At 46.1% G+C, this 23,525-nt stretch overlaps 2 protein-coding genes across 6 annotated transcripts in view; one reads left to right on the top strand and one right to left on the bottom strand.

Moving 5' to 3' along the window:
- The window catches only part of EZH1 (enhancer of zeste 1 polycomb repressive complex 2 subunit), a 36,351-nt gene extending 27,961 nt beyond the window's left edge, over positions 1–8,390 (bottom strand). For 3 of the 5 annotated variants that reach the window (XM_032396430.1, XM_032396429.1, XM_032396426.1), the window contains exon 1: positions 8,236–8,278. The gene's annotated coding sequence lies outside the window, so the exon portion shown is untranslated. Of the gene's footprint in view, positions 1–7,111; positions 7,335–8,235; positions 8,279–8,370 lie in introns of those variants that run through there. The other 2 variants (XM_032396428.1, XM_032396427.1) reach the window with 2 other exon arrangements.
- An 11,528-nt stretch (positions 8,391–19,918) lies between these two features.
- On the top strand, positions 19,919–23,308 carry RAMP2 (receptor activity modifying protein 2). The gene is made up of 4 exons (XM_032396478.1): positions 19,919–20,059; positions 20,496–20,561; positions 20,981–21,089; positions 21,219–23,308. Exons 1-4 carry the CDS (start codon positions 19,960–19,962, stop codon positions 21,472–21,474), a joined length of 531 nt encoding a protein of 176 aa, XP_032252369.1. The 5' UTR covers positions 19,919–19,959; the 3' UTR covers positions 21,475–23,308.
- The last annotated feature ends 217 nt before the right edge of the window (positions 23,309–23,525 follow it).

The following is a 23,525-nucleotide window of genomic DNA, read 5'->3' on the forward strand; positions in this document are numbered from 1 at the left end:
TTCTTCTAAAGAAGCATTTTTAATTACCTCTTTTTCTCCATAAGGAATGACAGCACCGACAAGAAAACAGCAAAATTTAACCCACTATTTCACATCTGTCACAATCAGACATGATTATAATATCTCATGCACATGGACTTTAAGAGACTATACCTGATTGTTTCATTTGAAGAACCAAATGGATTAGGGTAATGCGATGTTAAATTTAGAGGATAAAGGAAGGAAAGAATAGCAAAGAAGCAGACAGACTCACTGTGTTTACTGTTAACTCAATCAAGTGATTCAAGCTCTTAAAAACAGAATTCCCTGTGAGTTAAATATTATCTCTCTGGGGTAAGGGAACAAAACAACAACAGCATCATCTAAGAATCTGAATCCCAGACTGCTAAGGTGCTGGGGTTACAAAAAAAAAAAAGATCTGAATTTCTTTCCCACAAATTGCACCATCTCGGGGCGCCTGGGTGGCTCAGTCGTTAAGCGTCTGCCTTCGGCTCAGGTCATGATCCCAGCGTCCTGGGATCGAGCCCCGCATCGGGCTCCCCGCTCCGCGGGAGGCCTGCTTCTCCCTCTGCCACTCCCCCTGCTTGTGTTCCCTCTCTCGCTGTGTCTCTCTCTGTCAAATAAATAAATAAAATCTTTAAAAAAAAAAAAAAAAAAATTGCACCATCTCTCTTCGTCCTATGTCTTTTTTTTTTTTTTTAAATGTTTTATTTATTCATGAGAGTCAGAGAGAGGCAGCGGCAGAGGGAGAGGGAGAAGCAGGCTCCCCGCTGAGCAGGGAGCCCGATGCGGGACTCGATCCCAGGACCCTGGGATCGTGACCTGAGCCGAAGGCAGAGGCTTAACCATCTGAGCCACCCAGGCGCCCCTGTCCTATGTCTTTTAAATACTTCTCATTCCTCATGGAATGGCGCCAAAAGAGGGGCTTTTTTTTTTAATGATAAAACTATTTAAGTACATACAACACACTCACGTGTAATATTAAGTACATTGCTCACATAATTTCTGTCCTGAGCATAAAAATAGTCTGCTCCAGAAAATGATAAAATGATTCAAATCTAGTTTAAAACTGCCTCTCTCAAACACCTTAGGTTACCCCTATTGAGACCCAAACGTTATAGATCATAATTCAGTGAGACTTCATAACCTAAAAATTGGTTTTGAACTGCAATCCTTCTCCCATTTTCTGGGGGAGCACATTTCCCTTTTTGCAATAGTAAGCTTATGTCAGGTTGCTCTGTCCATTTAAAACTGGGGATCAAATAATGGAAAAGAATAAAATCCACAGATGCTAGGGTATGTATGTGTAGATTTCTTAAGAGATGGCCACAGAAAAATATCAATATTTTTGTTAAAGAAAGGAGTTATAATTGAAATGTGATCTACAGTCTGTAAAAAGAGATGACAGGACACACAGTCCAATAATCAATGGCATCATTTCTAATTTTACTCAAGTGCTTTATTTGGCCAGAGGAGTATACAGTACACACGAAAATGCCATTGAATTTTAACCAATCACAATGTAAAGTAAGTCACACTTCCTCCTTTTACAATTAATGTGATATCTGAATCTCATGTGACCATGAGCCAATATTTATTTTGCCTGGCTTTTTAATGGGTCTTCAGAGTCTCTAAAAGTTTATTTGGCAGTTGGTCAGTCCCCACTGAGTGTATGAGGAAGACAAGACACACTGTTTGGAACAGATAGGTATGATTAAAATAAACACCTGAAACAGCCGTAAGATGGGTTCTCATAGCATCTGCATTCCGACCAACAACTATCACTTCAAGATTTTTTTTAATTTAAAAAGCAAACAAAAACTCATCATTCAGTAGAACCTATTTGGAGAAATGAGTTCATTCATCTTGGGCAAAGGGAGTGGCACACAAAAAAATACTTTATATTTCTACTAGATGGATTCTTTAGTTACTGACACATGCAAAACAGCCATTTACATTCCAGTTAAGTACTAGGCCAGTACTTTACAGCTTTTCATTATATTCACTTAAACATTGAAAATAAACTCCAAAACATAGGATGTTTTGGTCAATAAATTTAAGAATAAGCCATATATATATATATGTATATATATACATATACATATATCTCCTCCAACTTAATAAGATCACCCAATAGAAAGTTGGCAAAAAATTTGAAAGGATACTTCACCAAAAAAAGATATAGGAATGGCAAATAATTGCACAAAAAGATACTCAATATCACTATTAGTCATTAGGGAAGTACAAATTAAAACCAAAATGGAAGCGCCTGGGTGGCTCAGTCGTTAAGTGTCTGCCTTTGGCTCAGGTCATGATCCTGGGGTCCTGGGATCGAGCCCCGCATCGGGTTCCCTGCTCCACAGGGAGCCTGCTTCTCCCTCTCCCTCTCCCACTCCCACTCCCCCTGCTTGTGTTCCTTCTCTCGCTATGTCTCTCTCTCTGTCAAATAAATAAATAAATAAATAACATCTTAAAAAAATAAATAAATAAAACCAAAATGATGGGGGCGCCTGGGTGGCTCAGTCGATTAAGCGACCAGACTCTGGATTTTGGCTCAGGTGAGGATCTCAGGGTCATGAGATCCAGCCCTGAGTCAGGCTCTGTGCTGGGTGTGGAGTCTGCTTAAAAGATTCTCTCTCCCTCTTCCCCTTCCCCAGTGTGCTCTCTCTCTCTCTCCCTAAACAAAACAAAACCCAAAAAGCAAAAACAAAAACAAAAAAAAAACCAAAATGATGGACTACAACACCCCCACTAGGATGTCTAAAATCAAAAAGATTGATAATACCAATTGTTGGTGAGGATGTGGAGCAACTAGAAACCTTGTACCTTGCTGGTGGGAGTGCAAAATGGCAGAGCCACTTAGGAAAACAATTTGCTAGCTTTTTTTTTTTTTAAATAAAGTTAAATATATACTTACCATACAACTTGGCATACAGTTTCTATTATTTATCCGAAAGAAATGAAAATATATGTCCCCACAAAGACCTCTACACAAATGTTCATAGCACTTTTATTCATAATAGCCAATAAGTAGAAACAACACAAGTATATCTATGAATTGCTGAAATGGATACAAATTATAGTATATACGTAGGATGGAATACTACTCAGCAAAAAGGGAATGAAGAGTTCCTCCTTCCTACACATGCACAGTATGTCTGAAAAGCATTATGCTAAGTGAAAAAAATCAGACACACAAAAAAACTATGTACTATATGACTCCACTATTAGTGCATTCTACTAGAACGATTCTGTAAAGGGCAAATCTACATTGACAGAAAGCAGATCGGTGGTTGCCAGGGGCTGAGGTTGGGGAAAGGGATTACATGGAAAGAAGCATAAAGGAACTTTCTTGGGACTCTGAAAAATGGTCTCTACCATGGCTGTGGTGATGCTTATATGACTAGGCACTTTTATGAAAACTCATTGAATTGTATATATAAAATGTGAATTTATCATATGTAAATTTTTACTTCAATAAAGCTGATTAAAGAAAAAAGTAAGTCTTTCTTGATGATAGATCAATCCAGTAATTTTCTAGAGATCTTTACTATAAAAATCAGTATGCAGGGGAGCCTGGGTGGCACAGTAGGTTAAATGTTGGACTCTTCGTTTCAGCTCCAGTCGTGATCTCAGCATCATGAGATCCTGCCCCACGTCAGGCTCCACGCTCAGTACAGAGTCTGCTTAAGACTCTCTCTCCCTCTGTCCCTCCCCCCTGCTTTCTCTTTCTCTCTCTAAAATAAATAAATAAATCTTTTTAAAAAATCAGTAGGCAATTCCACCTTTTAAAAAAACTTCGGGTGAGGGCACTTGGGTGGCTCAGTCGGTTAAGCATCCGCCTTTGGCTCAGGTTATCATTCCTGGGATCTGGTCCCGCAACAGACTCCCTCCTCAGCAGGAGTCTGCTTCTCCCTCTATTCCTCTCCCCTGCTAGTGATCTCTCTTTCTCTCTCATGCTCTCTCTCAAATAAATAAAATCTTAAAAAAAAAAAAAAAAAACTTTGAGTGACTTCACAATGAATAATAACAGTAGAATGATCAATATTGGTTCATTAACTGTAAAAAAAAATGTTACCTGTATGCTAATGTAAGATGTTAATAATAAGGGAAACTGGATATGGAATCTATGGAAACTCCTTCTACTACCCTTATTTTTTTTGTAAACTTAAAACTGTTCTAAAAAATTAAGTTTATTTTTTTAAAAAGTTGATAATTGGAAATAAGAACTACCTTATTGGGGTACTGGGGTGGCTCAGTCGGTTAAGGGACCGGCTCCTGACTTCAGCTTGGGTCATGATTTCAGGGTTGTGGGGTTGTGGGATCAAGCCCCAGGTGGGGCTCTGTGCTCAGTGGGGAGTCTGCTTGAGATTTTCTCCCTCCCTCCCCGCCAGCTAAAATAAATAAATAAATCTTTAAAAAAAATAATGACTATCTTATTTACATGTCAAATCTCCACAAAAAAAGAAAGTTCATAAAAACTGAAATCTTTCCCCAGAAAATTGGATCTCAATTTGTTTCAAAGGCTAAAACTGGAATGTAGTCTATCACTAGTTGGAAATGGGAAAACTTTATTGAAATGTTTGGAGATAAAACATTTAAAGAATATTCTTAAATTTAGAGAGGTTGAGATCAGAATATTAAAGTTCCAAACTATGAAGTTCTTTCACCCACATACAGGGACCCCTTTGCAGAAAGAGCTTCTCTTTGGGGCAAGTTCAACATCTTTACTACTTTCTTTTACAACAAATAATTCTATCAAACGGCAGACTAAGTAAGGCTTCAGAGGCAGATGGCACTGTAGATTTTTTAATTTTCCATCTCATTCTTTCCTTTTTAGCTCCTGGTGGAGTTGAAACACAAACAATAGGGGTGAACCTACCTCTGCAAAGAGCTCTAGAAACACACAATTGAGTCATTTCGGTGATCACCAATTTCATCAACATTCCATTAAAATCAACTCTGTGGCTAAGTACACAGCCTGATAGATCCTGTAATTAGGATTTTTAAGCACATCTTTAAATTATACCCTCCCACTTGTCCAAGTTATTTACATTTGTTATTAGTTTGAGCTTCTGGGCACTCTGCATGTAGAAAGAACCTTACTAACAGGAAGCTGTGATCCTGAATTCTTATTTAAAAGAAAATTATAGCATTAATATTTTTTAGCATTGCTTGATTAAGAGAATCAGGTCATTTGCACTGGAGACAATGGTGGTAAAAATTAAAGCAGGATAAGTCTTTAGGAGACCCATAGGAAAATGTTGGCTCTCAGGATATGTAATGCTGACTTAGAAGAATTAAAGCAGTCTCCTAACAGGCTAGAGCCCTACTTGGCTGGTTCTGTACTACACTAGCACAAAGCCTAATCTTTAGTGATTGCTCATTATCATTTAATAAAAAGACTTTTTAGTTATTCCATTTCAAATCAAAGTATTAAGGCAAGTGTGTCAGAGAACAACACACAAGAGGCACTAAACCCCAACTACCAGGGCACCTGGGTGGCTCAGTCATTAAGCGTCTGCCTTCGGCTCAGGTCATGATCTCAGGGTCCTGGGATGGACTCCCACATCGGGCTCCCTGCTCAGTGGGGAGTCTGCTTCTCCCTATCCATCCCCCCTCCCACTTTCTCTCTCTCTCTCTCATTCTCTCTCTCTCTCTCTGATAAATAAATAAAATCTTAAAAAAAAAAAAAAAAAAAAAACAACCAACTACCCGTTCAGTAATTCATGATTTTAAGGTTTGGAGCACTGAGGTCCCAAATGACAGGCTGATGGAGTAAAGAGGTAGGAAGGAACCAATATTCAGATATTCTGTTTGCACAAATTAAAAAAAAAAAAAAAAAGCTAGGGACTTTCTGGAATGAAGGCATTCCCTAAGAGCAGTTTTTCCTTTTTAAACCTTCCCCCTCAATCCTAATCCTCTTCACCTTTCCCCATATGCTTTTTTCCCTTTTCTTTTTAGTTTTTAACTACCCTATGTAGAAAATGTAATGTTTTTAGGGTTGCTGCCTGGAACCTTTTTTGGTAAGTTGCTAGTCAACAATTAGAAACTTTTTACATTTAGTCCAAGACAGGAAAAAGATACACTTAATGAAATGAAGTGTTACATGCTTCAATAAGACACAAAGTAAGAGCAGGAACTGTTACCCACAGGACTAAGGAAACCAAATTTTTTATCTCAAGAATTAAATAGACAAAATTGATTATTTTAAATTGTTTTTAAAAGGCATGCTAGCTCATGGGGCGCCTAGGTGGCTCAGTCGGTTAAGCAGCTGCCCTCGGCTCAGGTCATGATCCCAGAGTCCTGGGATCGAGCCCCGCATCGGGCTCCCTGCTCCTCAGGGAGCCTGCTTCTCCTTCTCCCTCTGCCTGCCTCTCTGCCTGCTTGTGCTCTCTCTCTCTCTCTCTCTCTGTCAAATAAATAAATAAATAAAATCTTAAAAAAAAAAAAAGGGCACGCTAGTTCAAAGGCAAGTAAGTATAAGGGAAACAAGTCTGACCACATTTTCTCACTTTTTCCCTTCTCGTGAAAGTCTTCTTGGGAGTAAAATTTCATTTTTTAATCCAAGGCTCCTTATTCTATTGCTGTTTCAAAGAGAATTAAAGTAACACCATAGTGAATAAGTTATTTGCACTTCAGGGAGTTTTGTGCTTTAGCATCAAGTTCCATGATGGGTCTAAAAGTACTCTGCCAGTTAGCGGCAGAACTAGGATCCAGACTTCCGGACTCCAAGTTCCAGAGATCTACTCACTATTTATTTATTCCACAAATACTTACTGAGCACCTAACAATGTGCCTGGCGCTATTTTAGGTGTTTAGGGTATATCAGTGAATAAAACAGGCAAACATCCCTGCCTCGGAGAGTTAATTCACAGTGGCTGTGAGACACACACTCTTCCTAACAGTATTATTACATTTTTATAGATGGTCCTTTCCTCTATTATCAGTGCTTTAAAGGGGAAAAAAAAAAAAGTACTTATCTCCTAACATACACCTTCTTCTATGTAAGTAAGTAATCTCTTTTATCACTGCCACACCATCCCAGCCCTGTGGATTCCAAGGCTTAAAATAGACAAGCTCTCACAGAAACCTCTGATAGAGTTAGCACCTTCTCCGGCTGGAAACTTCCTTCAGTGCCGGTTTCCTAAACTTAAAAGCACCGGTGGGGGTGGGAGTTCTCTTCAAAGACATCACTGCACTAACCGAGGAGGAAGAGACCACACTTTCCACACCGTCTTTGCACACACCCAGTTGTTCATCGACCTCGGTTCCTTTCTCTCAACCGCGCCCCTCAATCGCTAGGCTCCCCACCCAGCTACCCCATTTAAAATCCTACATGTCACCCATCAAAAGCCCACTCTCCATATTCCACCGGGACACTAACATCCTTCTACATCCCTTTCCCTCCCCGCCCCCCGGAACAATTTCTCAGTAAGAAATAAGTTTGTCCCGCATTTCCTAACTGCCATGTCCCAAATACAACACCTTGCCTTTGCTTCAAGGCGCTTCCCCTTCTCTCCCTCGATCCTCAGGAGAGTTCTGGGGTGGGCAGGGATTGGCGCGAGACCAAATTTAGAGAGAAGCAGCCAGCCTGCTACTCGGGGCCGGGACAGGGTAGAGGCGTGCGAGGCGCCTAGCGCGCAAACGTGAAGAGGCACTCCGCACCCGCTGGACCCCGAAGTGAGTGCCCCTTTCATTTTGAGCCTAGGAACCTCCCTCGCCTCACCTTGGTCCCAGCCCTGTTTTTACTGCCGCCCCTCCCTCAACACCCCCCAAAGTCATCACAAACAGCCCCCGCGTCTAGCCCTCCCAGTGCATAGCCCCAAGTCCCTGGGAGTCCACCTCGCTAACGGCCCCCACAGGTGCCACCGCCCACCCGCGCCCTCTCCGCTCTGGGGCTCCCGCCCACCCGACCCACCCCGCCCTCCAAGGGAGTCCCCATCCCCGGGCCCGCCCCCGCCGCTCCTCCCCCGGACACACCGCCCGCCCTCCCTGCCTCAGACGCGGTCCTCGCCGGGGGCTCGTTCGTCCCATCGCCCCCTTTCCTCCAGCCCTCGGACGGGGAGGGGGCGCCCCGCTACCCCCGGCCAGGCAGGCAGTGTGTCCCTCCGCTTCCTCCCAATTCTCCGACCCCTTCGCCTCTCCCTCCCTCAGGCCACGGGTGGCGAAGTGCCGAGGCCCGGCCCCACCGCCCGGCCCCACCGCCCGGCCCGGGCTTGTTTACTCACTCACCCTCCATCCCGAGCCGCAGGGACCCGCCGCTAGGACGCCTGCGCGCCGCGGCCCCGCCCCCGCGCCGCGGCCCCGCCCCGCGCCTCCTCTCGGCGCCTGCGCACTGCGCCGCCCGCGCCCCGCCCGTGGGGCCACCTGGGCTTCCTTCTTCGCACGTCTGTCGTTTGGCGCCAATACTCCGAACTCAGGAGTCCCAGGTGATGCGGTTCGAGCCGGACGGTTTCCAAGGCGGCGCTGTCAGGGGACAGGAAGGGCTCTCGGGGAGCCTCCCAGAGCTACTAATATCTTCTTGGAGACCCTATCCAGCGGTTGCACCATCTTCATAGGCTGGCGTCAAGCCACGTTTCGCTTCAGCATTTGAAACCAACCCGGAACCGCTTCATACTGATCCCTCACACCTACCAATACCTCCAAACACCCGTCTACGAGCTCTAAATTATCCTTCTTGCTTTATTTACACCCGGCTTCCCTATTTTGTCAAAAGTTTTCCCAGTCACTTAGATTCAAATGAATAGCCTTGTATCAAAGTATCTCCTCACAAGATACCTATAAGTTACAAAGGAAAAAAAATAGTAACTTTACAGGACTGAAAGCTGGCAGACATCACCTTAAGCAAGTGGTCAAAGTTAACATCACCTTAAAATTCAAAACAAAACAAAATTAACATCACTAGTGATGAGAGACGGTTTTATTAGGTGCCCCTAGATATGATGCAATGAGAAGGGCACAAAATCCCTTCTGTAGTATTCTTGAAAAAAATGCATAAGCTGAATTTAATCATAAGGAAACATCAGACAAATCCAAAATAAGGGGCGATCTACAAGATAACTGGCCAGCATCTTTAAAAATGTGATGGTCATGAAAAACAAAGAAAGAGTGAGGGGGCACCTGGGTGGCTCAGTCAGTTAAGCAGCTTAGGTCATGATCCCAGCGTCCTGGGATTGAACCCCAAGTTGGGCTTCCTGCTCGGTGGGGAGTCTGCTTCTTGCTCTCCCTTGGCCTGCCGCTCCCCCTTCTTGTGCTCCCTCTCTCTCTCCATCAAAGAAATAAATAAAATCAGAAAGAAAGAAAGAAAGAAAGAAAAGAAAGAAAGAAAAGAAAAGAAAGAAAAAAAAAGAAAGAAAGAAAGAAAGAAAAGAAAGAAAAGAAAGAAAGAAAGAAAGAAAGAAAGAAAGAAAGAAAGAAAGAAAGAAAGAAAGAAAGAAAGAAAAAGAAAGAAAGAAAGGGACTATCCCAGATTGGAGGAGACTAAGGAAACAGGACAATTAAATGTAATGTGTGATTGTGTGATTCTGGATTGAATCCTGGTCGAGAAGAAGGACACCAGTGGGATAATTGATGAAGTTAGAATAAGGTCTGTAGACTAGTTTAAAGTAGTTTATCATCTCAGTTCCTGGTTTTGGCAGTTGTACTTCCTCAACATTTGAGGAACTTGGCTGATGGGCATATGGGAACTGTCTACCATTTGCAATTCTTTCGTAAACCTGAAGTTACTTCAAAATATAAAGTTAAAAAAAAAAAACTTAAAATACAAAATAACATTACCTTGAATTTGTCTCCAAGTACATAATTACAAAAGCCTATAATGCTCATTTTTTCAGATAATCTTCATAACTCTATGAAATAGGTAGGGAGGATTTCAGTTTTATACACAAGACTATTCTGGCCTAAAGAACTTAAAAGACTTGCTTTACACAGATGAAAAATTTCTCTGTCAGGGCTTAAACTCAGGTCTCTGGATTCCAGATTTAGGGTTCTTTTCCTTATACCAGAAACTTTGGCTTTGCTTTTTTTCTCTTGCCTCTGATTACCAAATCAAAGCAAATATTCCTTCATACTTAGCAATTTGCAATAATATTCCTTTCCATTCCCCCTGCTTTCTAGATCCATGGTTTTCAAGTGTGGCTCACATTTAAATCAGCTGGGGAGCTTTATTAACTATTGATGCCTGCCTCCCACCTCCAGAGAGGCTGATTAATTTGTCTGGGGTGTGACCTGGGCTTTAAGAGTTCTAAGAGAATCCCAAGTGATCCCATTGTGTAACCAAGTTTCACAATCATTATGCCACATAAATAATCGTTGAAATAAAGAAGATAGGTTAAAAGAGGGGGAGAGAGGCAGCAGGTTAAAAAAAGGATTATCTAAGGAGAGCTGTTCAGAAGATCTGAATATCAGGACTGAGACTGGGAAGAGATATGGGAACCATCGGCTAACACCATGGGAGTGGACTGCATTGCTTTAAGAGAGTAAGCCAAGTGACAAGAGGAAAGATACAAGATATTTTGTGGTAACAAAGAATATGTGGCTACAGAAATATTTTGAAGCAGAAAGGAAGGATGGTGAGGAGGTTTACCTCAAAGTTGTAGATCAGAGTCATGCAGCCCAGCTCAAGCTCCACCTCCTCACTAAGCCTCCCAGCCCTCCTGGATCTCCCCCTGCTTCAACCCCAGTACCACTTCATGCTCACTCCCACGCTATTAACCCTTTCCTATCCACCATGATACTTGACACAGGACTAAACCGGGTTTTAGTAATCGTTGATCACCGGAGGATTTTAAAAGCAACTTCCCACATCACCATTAAACATGGGGTTCTTGGGGAAAATTTGTTGATTGGTTCTTCCTCATTGTGATGGGAGAGAGTTTTGTTTTTGTTTTTGTTTTTCTGAGACCAGGCTCTTCCTTAAAGATTATGGTCCATGACACACTATCGGCCAATGTTTGTTTGGCCAGCTCTTCCTCTATAACTTTTTTTCCCAACCCTTCAGGTCTTTGTCCTATAAATTCATAGAAAAACTGTTGGCAAGTGGTTTGCAGCTGGACCTTTGAAAAACAGTACCATCACCCCTGCCCCACTCCTCCCAGCCCCACCCCCAGGCAGTTAATAGGAGAAAGGAATAACTGTGTCACTCCTGGCCTCCAGTTGCTCATCTTGCTCTTAGCTTGGAGGCCTCTGGGGCCGAAAGAAACTGGACAAAGTGTGCTGAGGAGCCTAATAGGGCTGGTTCTTTTTCTGAAAGTTCCTTATTGCGGAAAAATAAAATTATGTGTTTAATTTCTGTAACCTGATGCCTGATTTGCCTTGGCAGCCATTCTCCCAGGCTTGGCCGAGAGTCCAGCAATACTACTGATTAATACCAGCTCAACTTGCTCCCCAGAGAAGAAGAGCATTATTTACTTGACCATTTTCTTAAATCTCTTTTAATTTGCATGTATTTTAACATGATTTTATTGGCTTTAACATGCTGTATCTGACCGGTGGCCCCGGTGAAGCCTTGGGGAAGACTGTTCTGCTCTGTGCACTCACATCCCCATCACAAAACAAGATTTTGTTCAATCCAGTGATTAGAAATGACACGTCGTGTGTTCTGTTCCTTTTGCGGCTGTCGAGTTCTAAATGTACTTTTGTCTCCTGCTGGTCTTCAGGCCACTGGTAGAAAGGGAAGAAGATGATGCTTCCCAGAATTCAAAACAGTGCTTTCTGCACTATTCCTTTCTCCCTTCCAACCTTCCTCCATTCCTCCTTCCAGGTCCCTTTGGATGGTGACCCCTGGGCTCATTCGGCCCCTCCCTTGTAAAGCCCACAGGGATATCAAATAGCGTTTCTCCGAGGGGACACAGGGGACCGAGGAAAGGTTGGGCCCCAGACAGTGCTTGACAGGGAAGTGTAAACACAGCTGCAGAGATGGGAGCAAACTCTCCTCCCTCCTGCCTCCCCCCTCCCCGCCTCCCCCCTCCCCCAGTTCCTACCCAGAAGTAAGGAAAGGCCACCCTGCTGTGGAGAAACAAACAAAAAAACAAAGCAAAGCACAACCTAAAAGCCTGCGTGAAGGTCACCAGAAACTGGGGCTGCTGCCCAGGCTTTGGTGGGGCCAGCTGAAGTGCCAGACCCCTCCCTGAATACTTAGAGGCAAAGGAAGCTCCAAAGCAAGTTGAGGTCTGGACATTACTGAGCCTGGAAACATGGCTCAATTTTTAAAGCCTCTCCACTCCTGGACACTTTGTCCTCTGATCTCAAAAACACAGCTTTCCACCCCAGGTACTTAGCTCCTGACCCCTAGTTGCATAGGGATCATAATAATGCATTCAATTCAGCAAGTAAGAACAGGCCCACAATAAACCCTTGTTCGTGGCTGTTATAAGTTTAAACTCTGAGCCTCCAAGCCAAAATTTAGAATGGGACTCCTTAGCCTTTGTTAATTACAAAATAAATAATTCCAGCAGGAAGGGACTTTCTCTTTTGGGGATTACTTGGGTGGGATTCATGCCTTGCTTTGCACATAGTCTGAAATCTCCAACCCCACAGCTAGGGTGGTGCTGCCCGTTCTTGCTCCCTTGGCACAGTGAATGCAGGGCCTTGATCTCACGGGACACGCCTTTGGCACAGCCTTGCCTGGGAAGTAGCCCTGATCGGGTGGACAGCTAATGAGCTGTGCTTCCTTTCCGGCCATCAGGGTCCTCAACTGTAAAACTGCAGAACTAGAAAAGTGATAATAGCCTTCAGACACTGTCCATTCAGTATGTGCCCCGCATTGTGCTGAGTGCTTTACAACATGTCATCTCATTTCATGTGAAGTCAGTAGTATCCTTATCCTCATTTTACAGCTGAGAAAACTAAGGCTTAAAGAGATTCTGGAACTTGCCCAAGGTTACCCAGCTGGTTAAGTGGTGTGGCCAGGATTTGGGTCCAGTCATTCTGATCCCCAAACCCATGTTCTGAACCCCATCCCTCTACCTCCTCCTTTCTCTGAGATCTTCTAGCTCTGATATCATGATTCTGGATTCTCTCCATGGCTTTCTGTTCTCACCAGTGGCGCCAGAAAGAGAAATGTGTTTGGGATTCTGCAAATTCAGAGGAAAACAGTTCCTGAAGGGTAAGGGGCTCCTTACTCCCTGTGTGCTAGAGATGCCAATCGAAGCCAGACACTCGACAGACCCCCATATCAGTAGGGAACAGTCTGTGTGAAAGACAAACAAATCCTAACCAGACAGGAAGGGAGAGTTCCTCTTGTTTCTGTAACTTCCGCTTCTCTCTTCCCTGGCTTATCAGCAGGGTCCCACACTGCTAATGCTATGACCCTTTGAACCCCACTCTAGCTAGGATGGCGTACCAGGCTACAGAGATGCTTTTGGAGCAAGAAAAGTACATTACACACATCTACAGATTATATCCATGACACTGTACATAAAGGAACAAACATAAATCGCATTTATTTACATATTTAACAAATCACCTTTAACATTCATGTAATCACTAGACATTGGACTGGGTGTGAACCTACATTATTTTGTGTAATCCTTGCAGATGCCTGAGAGGTGGGCATCGTTAGCTCCATTTTACAGGGAAGAGCATTGAGACTCAGGGAGATTGATAACATTGGCCACGGCCACATGGCTGGTAAGTACGAGGGCTGGAATTCTATAGGCCTCCAAAGACTATATTCTTTTTTTTTTTTTAATATTTTATTTATTTATTTTGACAGAGAGAGAGAGACAGCGAGAGAGGGAACACAAGCAGGGGGAGTGGGAGAGGGAGAAGCAGGCTTCCCACAGAGCAGGGAGCCCGATGTGGGGTTCGATCCCAGGACCCTGGGATCATGACCTGAGCCGAAGGCAGACGCCCAATGACTAAACCACCCAGGCACCCCTCCAAAGACTATATTCTTTTAAATAAAAGGAGTGCTGTGTCATGAAAAGAACAAAATTATAGAACTGGAAGGATCCCAGAATATCTTGGAAATGCAGTTGTCATAAGTATATATGTTACACACTATGACGGTAAATACCATTTATCACATGCTTACTAGCACCGGACATTTGTTCAAATGCTCGACTTGCATTATCTTTACTGATGAGTGAGATACACACAGGTAACCCCATTTTGCAGATAAGAAAATATGCTCAGAGGAGTTAAGTACTTGCACAGGGTCACATACAACTAAATAAGTGATGGAGCTGGGATCCAAACTCAAGTCCATTTGACTCCAAAGTGTGCCACTAAGGTAATGGAAATCATCATCATCATCGTAAATAATGATAATAATATCCTGCTCTAAGTGCTTTATATCTTATAACTTATAAGTATTTTTATTATCCCCATTTTGCAGGTGAGGAAAATATTGCCTTTTGTAGTATTACTTAAGCTCACATCACAGATACCATACATGTTAAACAAACATATACTCCTACTGTCATATTTGCTTAACACATGTTGGATGTTATGATCTAGAAAATGTTTTCTTTCATAACGTCATGAGTGTTTTTCATTGTCCATCCAATGCTTTAAGGTCTTGGGGAAAAGGATGTGAAAAGATACTGTCTAGGGGCGCCTGGGTGGCTCAGTCAGTTGAGCGATTGTCTTCGGCTAGGGTCATGATCCCGGTGTCCTGGGATCGAGACCCGCATCAGGCTCCCTGCTCAGCGGGGAGCCTGCTTCTCCCTTTCCCTCTGCCTGCCTGTCTGCCTACTTGTGATCTCTCTCTCTCTCTGTCAAATAAGTAAATAAAATCTTAAAAAAAAAAAAAAAAAGATACTGTATATAAACGAAGCAGGCATAGTTGCAAGAGGGAAATCACTGAGAGGAGAAGCCCCACCCACCACCCCCTGGTGCCATGAGAAATTGTTTGGTTGCCCTTCTGGCTGGTCTTCCGCATCCCTTTCTATTTGGTTCTCTCTAGCAGGTTGGCTAGCCAGTTGGCATCCATCAGGTATTGTGGAGCAGAGGTTAAGGACTTAGGCTTCAGCATCAAGATCTGGATGTCTGCCAATAAGAGTTGCATGAGCTTGGGCAAATTACTTAATCTTTCTGAGCCTCAGTTTCCTCATCTGTAAATCTGTACCTAATTTGTTCATTTTTATTTTTCTGAAGATTATTTATTTATTTATTTATTTATTTATTTATTTAACAGAGAGAGAGACATGGCAAGAGAAGGGAACACAAGCAGGGGGAGTGGGAGAGGGCGAAGCAGTCTTCCCGCTGAGCAGGGAGCCCGATGTGGGGCTCGATCCCAGGACCCTGGGATCATGACCCAAGCTGAAGGCAGACGTTTAATGACTGAGCCACCCAGGCGCCCTATGGCACTTAATTTAATAGAGTTGTGAGTTTTAAATGAAACAATCTGAGCATACTCCAGGCACGCTGGGGACATCCCCATGTTATATAACATCAAAACTCTTGGGGTGTTGGGAGTGGGTAGAAGGGTTCCTGGGGATGGTTTCATAGCATAGTCCTGAGCAATGGAGGAAGAATGAAAGCAACCCTGGCATCTGGCATTGGGTCCTGACAGCAACCATGAGTCAGCCCCAGGTGTCGAGGGACCAGCAGTGTTCTCAGCACTGCTGGGCGTGTGCTATGGTCACTTGGCCATGATCCTCTTCAGTCATGCTGTCTGAATGTCATCCTTATAAATCTGGTCTGGTTTTTTTTTCTTTTCTTCTTCAGAAAAACAGCCTCCACCATGTGATGTCATGGTCTAGCCTGGGTCAGAGAAGGAAGGGAGGAGGAGGTTGTGTGTAGAGTTGGGTGAAACAGGATCTTTTTATTTCTGGAAGGGTCTATCTGGTCCTGGAAGAAACTATCCTTCTCTCCTCTTTCAACCCCATCTTCAAGACCCAGTAAGAAATCAGTATTTGGATATAGAGTGAGAAGTAGATGATAAATCATAATGCTTAAGACATGAAGCTTAGGGGCGCCTGGGTGGCTCAATTGGTGAAGCATCTGCCTTCAGCTCGGGTCGTGATCTCAGGGTCCTGGGATTGAGTCCTGCATCAGGCTCCAGCCTGCTTCTCCCTCTCCCTCTGCCTGCCGCTCCCCCTGCTTGTGCTTTCTTTTTCTCTCTCTCTCTCTGTCAAATAAATAAATAAAATCTTAGGGAAAAAAAAAAAAGGACATGAAACTTAGTTAGCATCAAGCAGTCCTGAGTTCAAATCCTGACTGCCGATTACTACCTCTGGGACCTTGGGCACATTACTCCTGTCTCCCCATTTTACCCACTGACAAGATAATTCTGATGTTACGGTAGTAAGGTTTTAAGAAATACTTGCAAAGCACTCAGCACATGTGTCAGAGAACACAATTACACGTAGTAATTATTCAATAAATGGTAGCTACTATTAAGTCCCTGGCATTGATGAGGAATATGGCTTGACCATTTTCTCTGTTTTTTACCAACTTGAGAGCCAAAGTTTTCTCCAATAACCATTCTTGCCTCTGAGAGATGGCCAGTCTCCTCACACGGAGTGTGACATCATTCTGGAGATGAGGAGATGGAGAGAGATGGAGTTGCCTTTGTCTTCCCTCCCTTAGCTAGCTGGCTCCCTGACTATAGCTCTTCTGGTCATCCCTGCTGCCTCCCTGCCCTCTAAAGAAATCTGTCTTCTCTCTCCAGCTTGGAAGGATCAGCCCCTCCCAGCCAGGACTTCTGGCTCCCTGGACCCTGACTCTCCCCCACATCCTCTCCTGTGCTCTGTTCTTTATTTTGCAAACAGCTGGGGAAGAGGCCAGCATGTGTGAATGTCTCTACACTGTAGAGATGGTAATCCCAGGATGCTCTGCATGCAGTTTCATTGTGTAGGAGGCCCCCAGTGCTTTTTACTCCCCCCCCCACCATGTTGTTCTGGATTTGTGTGTGAGTGTGTAGGGGGAAGGCTGAAGATTAGAAATGGCACTCCTAAGGTTCGAGTCACCTCTCCTCTTGCTTCAGGCAGGATGTTCCTTTGCCTGTAACAAGAAGGGAAATTTATATGGCAGTAGGATTCCCACGCAGAGTCAATCTAGTTTGGGGCCAGAAATCTCAGGTCAATGTCCAGCTGGACTAAAACTAGATTCCTCTCTTCCTGAGCACTAGGAGTGGGTGTGGGATAGGGACAGAGGACTAAGGAGGTGTGTAGGAAACAAAGAGCAGTCTCCACTGGATATAAGACAAAGACTACAGATAATACTATACTACAGGTAAAAGGAAAGAAGCACATCTATATACGCTATCGTGAAAAGAAGCCCAAGACATATTATTAAGTAAAAAAAGAAGTCACCGAACAACAGAGATATTAAATCCCATTTATGCTTTATTAAGTCCAAAAAATGTAGGGAAGTGAGTGAGAAAGGAATGCGGGTATAAAGTTTTCTGTGTTTAAATATTTTGCAATGAGTATATACTTGTGTATTACTTGCAATTAAAAAGTATATTTTTATAGCAAAAAGTATATATTTTAAGGCAGAAGTGGGCTTAGGAAGGGAAGGGAAGGGGGACCCCAGGGGTGGAAAACAGGACTTCCATAAAAGAACCAGCCTCTGTCCCTGATGAAGCCCTTCTCTGTCCCCTCGCTGCACAACATGGGACTATCTTCTATATGGCAACTTGGAAGAGGAAAGTGAGGTCTCTGGTCCCCTTTCAGCCCCAAAGGACCCTAATAGCAGACCCCCAGTTACCAGGATGCCCCCAGGGGTCCATGAAACAGCCAACCAACCAACCGGTAAGGAAAAGTGGAAAGAGGAAAATCAGGGGGAGGGAAAATTCCCAGATTTTCCAACAGGAAGGTTTAGACTCCCAAGTTCAGCAATGACTACAACAAGCTCCCTTTAGGAGGCCTCCACATCATGTTGCAAACTTAACCCCATGTCCAGGCTAAAGATAACACTTTCTACGGAGTCACCTATATGTTACCTTTTGACTCTAATGTCACGTGAAATTGTTGAGCTCCAGAGATATGAAATGATGGGCCCAAGATGACACAGCAACACAGAGACAGAGTCTGCCTTCAGAATCCTAACCAGTGCTTGCTTATTTGTTTTTATCAATGATACCATACTGCCCTATTTAAAACCCAACGTTTGTTTTTGTCAACTTTCATCTTGACCCCAACCCCCGTCCTAATTCACAGTGGGCTCAGGTGTTTCTGGCCCCAGCCCAGTGGAAATGGCTGGTTTTGTTTTCTGTCCCTCCATGTTTCCCCCTCCCATCTCATCAACCAGAAATCTCCCTCCTGACCATGTTTCCTTCTTGAAAAGGGCAATCTTGGGTGGGAGGACACGAATGGATTTAATCATTGGCCTAAAATGACTCTGAGGCTGTCTGGCTCTTTTCTGCACATTGCAGAAGATGACTATCACCAGGAGGGCTTTGGGGCTCATGCCAAGTGGGCCACCTCCTTTCTTCTTCCAGATGCCTTACTAAGGCAACCTCTTGACCCTAGCGATGGAGGAGGACTACAGGCTTTCAGTGACCATTATGCAAGAGCCTAAGACCCTGAGGTGAAGATTTGAAGAGATCACAAGGATAATTTGTGGTGGACAGAAATCAGTAAACTGGGACAAGAGCAGCAGCTGAGTCCAGGGGTCAGTGTCTGGGAGTAATTTAGGAAAGTTCAGTGCTGACAGCTGTGTCTGGAGCTGAGCATCAGGGCCAAACCAGCTCCTGGGCTGCTCGGCTGCTTCAAGCTAATGAAGCTCTGGCTTAGGACACAGAGACAGCTGCGGTGTCGCAGAAGTCAGGGCCCCTGGGGCCCCAGGCTCAGCCTGCTGCTTCCCAGCAGTGTGACCTTAGGCAAGTCCTTAAGAAAGAAGAAAAGGAAACATCCACTGAGTGAGTGCAATGCCCTTTCACATGTCATCCTCACTACTGCTTACCGAGAAGGATAATGTCCCTATCTTACATGGGGAGAAACAGATTGTCAAGGTAACCAAAGTCATTCTGGGCTATCTCGTTGTGGAGCAGGAAGACAGAAGTGGGATTTAGAGCTTCTGAGCTCAAGTTCTGGGCTCTTTCCCCTGAGTTTTAGCTTTTTTCCCCGTAAAACGGGAACAAAAACGTACCCACTTTGTGAATGAAGTCACCCATAGTAGGTTCTAAACCCTTCCCTTCTCACAACCTTGTCCTTGAAGAGTAGTGGCCACCTTCTTCCTAGGAATGGAGTCATCTTTAACTTTTGCCCCTCCCCCCAATCCGGTTTGTGGCCACCTTCTTAGGAGGAATGAAGTAATCTTACTTTTGCCCTTCCCCCCAACCAGGTTTGGGGATCCAGGCCCCACAAGGTGCCTGGAAGAGAGGGTATTTGGACTCTGGTTTCCCCTCTGCCCCTATCCCCAGACCTTCTCCCGACTCTGGAGGGCTGGCTCCCTCATCTCCTCCTCCCCAGTTTTGGCAGGCGGGCTGACATCAGTGGGTGTTCCCAGGGAAGGGGAACTCTGAGCCCAGCTCCAGGCGCCCCTTCCCCCACGGCCCAGGGCAGCCCCAACCCCCTGCCTTAGATACTGCGGCGTGGAGAGGCCCTCTGAACTCCCAGTCCCTTCCTTCTCCTCCCGGTCCGCGAGAGCAGGTCGCTAACCCCCTTCCTCGGCACCGCAACGAAGGAGAAAGGGCGATAGGGTCCCGGGAGCGGATGCTCGGAGACCCGGGCGAGTCCTGGGCGCCACGCGGCTGAGCCCAGGAAATGCATCCCGGTTCTGGGGTTACGAGGGGAGCTGTCCAGCCCCGCAGGGTGAGCTAGAAGAGAGAGTGGGCCAACGTCGACCCGGCGGAGGGAGCGGCGGGCGCCAGGGCCGGGTGGGGCAGCGACTCCCCCTCCAGCCCGCCGGCCCCGGGCGTCGCCCCCGCCCCCCACGTGGCCGCAGCCGTCCCAGCCCCTGCGAGGAAGCGGCGCGGCTTCCTGGGGCTTGGGCCGGGGATATAGGCGCCCCCGCCCGGGCCCGGCTCAGCGCCACCGCCCCTCCTCGCCTGCTCGCCGCGCGATGGCCTCGGTCCGGGCTGAGCGCGCCGCCGGCGGCCCGCGGCTCCCTGCGACCCGCGCCCGGCGACCGGCTGCGCTCCGCCTCCTCCTCCTGCTGGGCGGTGAGCGCTGCGCCCCGGGGCCCGGGTGGGAGGCGCGGGAGGCCCGGAGGGGAGGGGGGCTGGACGGCCGAGGCCGAAACGGGCCCTGGGGTGCGGGCGGGACAGCGCTGTCCTCGGACCGTCCCCGGCCCCACTTCGGTGAGGGCTCAGCGCGAGCTGCTTCCCTCTTGGAGGAACCTGGGGTGCCGGGGCCCCGCGGAGAGGTCTTGGGAGGTCTGGGGCTGGGGAGGAGGAAGAGGATTTGGGGTGTAGATGTGAGTGGGAGAGAGCTAGTATCAGACCTCTCTTCCAGTCACTGAGGCACCCCTTGGGGGCCTGGATTATTCCTTTTTCTCTTCTGAAAGTAGCCCGGACTTCCTAGGGTCTCAGATCCCTCCTCCAGACTCCACTGCTTAGATCCCGCCATCCCACCTCCCTCTCCCATTTCTGTTCACAGCTGTCCTGAAGCCCCAGGAGTCCCTGGCTCAGGTTCCTCCCACTGAAAGTAGTTTGAAGACAAAAGGTGTGTATTCCACGGCTCTGGGAGGGTGGCCTAGGGCAACGAGAGGAGAGTCAGGTCGGAGGGGAGGGTCCCTTTCCCACAACCCCCATTGGCAGCCCATTAAACCCCCGTTCTGTTCTCTCCTGGGGTTCCTTGTGGTCCTTCTCCCTCTCATCCCGCATGACCCCCACCCAGCTCTGAGCTGGCTCACCTCACAGGTGGGTTAGAAGACCCCAGAAAAAGCGTGTGGATGTCCTTGTGGGGCTGGCACATGGAAGGCATTAACATTTTTCTGAACTGAGACTCTTACCTTGGAAAACTTTCTGAGACTCTCCTGGTGTTTGCCATGTTTGAAGACAGGAACAGTGGAAATACCTGGACCCGAGGGCTTGGAGGGAGGGGCAGGGGTGTGGTCAGTGTGAGGCAATCTGTGCCCACAGAGGACAAGATGGAGAACTATGAGAGGACTATCCAGTTTTGCTGGCAATCTTATAAGGAGCAGATGGACTCTATCCCCAAGGATTGGTGCGACTGGGCCATGATTAGCAGGTAGGCGCAGTGCCTGGCAGCTTGGGCCAGGGGTGGGGCCTGCTCCTTGTGGGTGGGCCTTGAGTGAGTGTGGGGCATTCCCCTCTCTGGGCCCAACCCATACTCACTCTAGTCTTCCCTTACTCCCAGGCCTTATAGCGACCTACAGTATTGCTTGGAGCATTTTGCAGAAGTATTTCACCTGGGCTTCCCCAATCCCCGAGCAGAAGAGATCATCTTTGAGACTCACCAGATCCACTTTGCCAACTGCTCCCTGGTGCAGCCCACCTTATCAGACCCCCCAGAGGATGTGCTCCTGGCCATGATCATAGCCCCAATCTGCCTCATCCCTTTCCTCGTCACCCTTGTGGTGTGGAGGAGTAAAGACAGTGAAGCCCAGGCCTAGGGTGGTGTGAGCTTTTCTTCGCAGCCATCTTATCCTACTCCTTTTCCCTGCCACCACCAGGTCTCTGTTCCCCTCCCTGCCCTGCCTCCTTCTCTCACTCCCATGCCCACCACAGATCCTTGGACTGGTGGAAATGGAAACCCAGTGGTGTCATGGCATAAGTTCTGTAATCTTCAAAATAAAACTTTTTTTTGTACTGTCCCCTCCCCATCCCAGAATTTCTGCCATTCTCACAGCTCTGGGCCGCAGAGCTGGAAGAATCTGGATAGCAGCACTGTTTTGTTCACTTGCCTGCTCCCCACTATCCCCCTCCCCCCACCTGAAGGCCATCCCCTCCACTGCTTCCTCCCAAGGCTGGGCCTTTCCTGTCCTTATCCAAAGCCAGCACCAGGAAACATACAGGAAAGAGACTCCCTTCCGGTCTGGACAGCAGCTGGGGAGGTGTGGGGGGAGGGGCAAGGGTGGAATCTCTGCTGTGACTCTTGCAAGAAGGAAGGGGGACCACCCAGGAGCTCCGAATTTTCCTCTTCTTCATGCCTCAGTTTACTCCCAGGGCCTGGGAATAGGAACCGTGATATGACCAAAAAGAGTTCATCCCTAAGGACCTCAGGACTGAGGGCAAGGGCAGTGGGGACTTACTCTACTAAGTTCACCGCAGGACTCCCCTTCCAGGTCCCTGGCCTCATCCTATGTTGTCCTGGACCCTGGGGGTGTGGCCTATAGCCTGGCAACACACTGCCCCCTGGTGTCCACTAGAGCTAACAGCCAGGAGATGGACATGATCTGGAAGAACCTCAAAGCTGAGGAGACTGGACCCTGGGATCAGACATCTGTCATCTCCATAGCACTCACTAGTTCTTAGCTGAAACTAAGTCAGCTCTCAGCTTCCTAAGCTATACTGATACTCCCTTAAGACACCTTCCCACTTTCTAGGGACATACCTAGTCTCTGAACTCATTATTTCATATACACTCTTACATGTTCCCCAGACAGTGAGGCCCAGTTGTTCGACAGAGGACCTTAACCTCCAGTTCTTCCAGATCATCAAAAATACAAGAGAACAACTTTGTTCTCCATAAAGACACCTATTTATTCTTTATGGCACCTGGAGCCTCTTCAGGGACTTTTCCTCCCCCCCCCCCTTGCTGAAATATTTACCTCTCTGAGAACATGCATATCCATTTCCTGGGACATGCCCGTCCATTCCATAGATATATACCTGTATGCTTCCTAGAATGTATCTATTCACCCTCTGAGACAGACTTCTCTTCTCAGGACATGTCTGTCTCTCTAGAGGCATGTCTGTTTCCTAGGGCATTTTAAGTTTTCACCTGAGACAAGTCTTTCCTCTGTTTCCATGAATGCATTGGTCTTCCCCAGGGATATATCTGTTCTCTTGTTGGCCCATATTTGCCTTCCTGTGTTTTACTAATATACATCAAGGGCATGCTGGTATAAGATACTGTGTATGGTATATTTTATTGGAAAAATAAGTTAAATAAGGCTTAGTTTCTGCTCTCAATGGCTTCCATCTAATAGGGGAGCTGACATGTATACAAACAAAAGCAATGGAGTGTGTGATGAGAGTCATGCAAGGGATACAAACCAAATGTTATCTAAATGCAAAAAAATGAGGGGTCACATCTAGCTGAGGTGTGATCACAGGAGGGTGATTGTGGAGTTAGTATACGACTAGACCTTAAGATGGAGTGCATTTCCCCTAGGGAAGAGAGTAAAAAAACAGGGGTGAATTAGGAAATTATTGTAATATTCCAGGCTTGAGAAAAAGAGGACATGGGCCAAAGGAGTAATGAATGAGGAAGTAGAAAATAAAAAGTAGGAGAGATGATTAAAAACAAGGGAGGGAGGGTGCCTGGGTGGCTCAGTTGGTTAAGCGACTGCCTTTGGCTCAGGTCATGATCCTGGAGTCCTGGGATCGAGCCCCACATCAGGCTCCCTGCTCAGCAGGGAGTCTGCTTCTCCCTCTGACCCTCTTCCCTCTCATGCTATCTCTCATTCTCTCTCACTCAAATAAATAAATAAAATTAAAA

The sequence above is a fragment of the Phoca vitulina genome, unplaced genomic scaffold (genome assembly GCF_004348235.1).
Source record: "Phoca vitulina isolate PV1807 unplaced genomic scaffold, GSC_HSeal_1.0 scaffold92, whole genome shotgun sequence".
Classification (NCBI taxonomy): Eukaryota; Metazoa; Chordata; class Mammalia; order Carnivora; family Phocidae; genus Phoca; species Phoca vitulina.

What these genes read in the sequence shown, in the direction of transcription:
- RAMP2 (XM_032396478.1), top strand. Translation starts at nt 19,960, where the DNA reads ATGGCCTCGGTCCGGGCTGAGCGCGCCGCCGGCGGCCCGCGGCTCCCT. An exon ending in AAGTAGTTTGAAGACAAAAG is followed by an intron (nt 20,562 to 20,980) that starts GTGTGTATTCCA and finishes CTGTGCCCACAG; the next exon opens with AGGACAAGATGGAGAACTAT. An exon ending in GACTGGGCCATGATTAGCAG is followed by an intron (nt 21,090 to 21,218) that starts GTAGGCGCAGTG and finishes CCTTACTCCCAG; the next exon opens with GCCTTATAGCGACCTACAGT.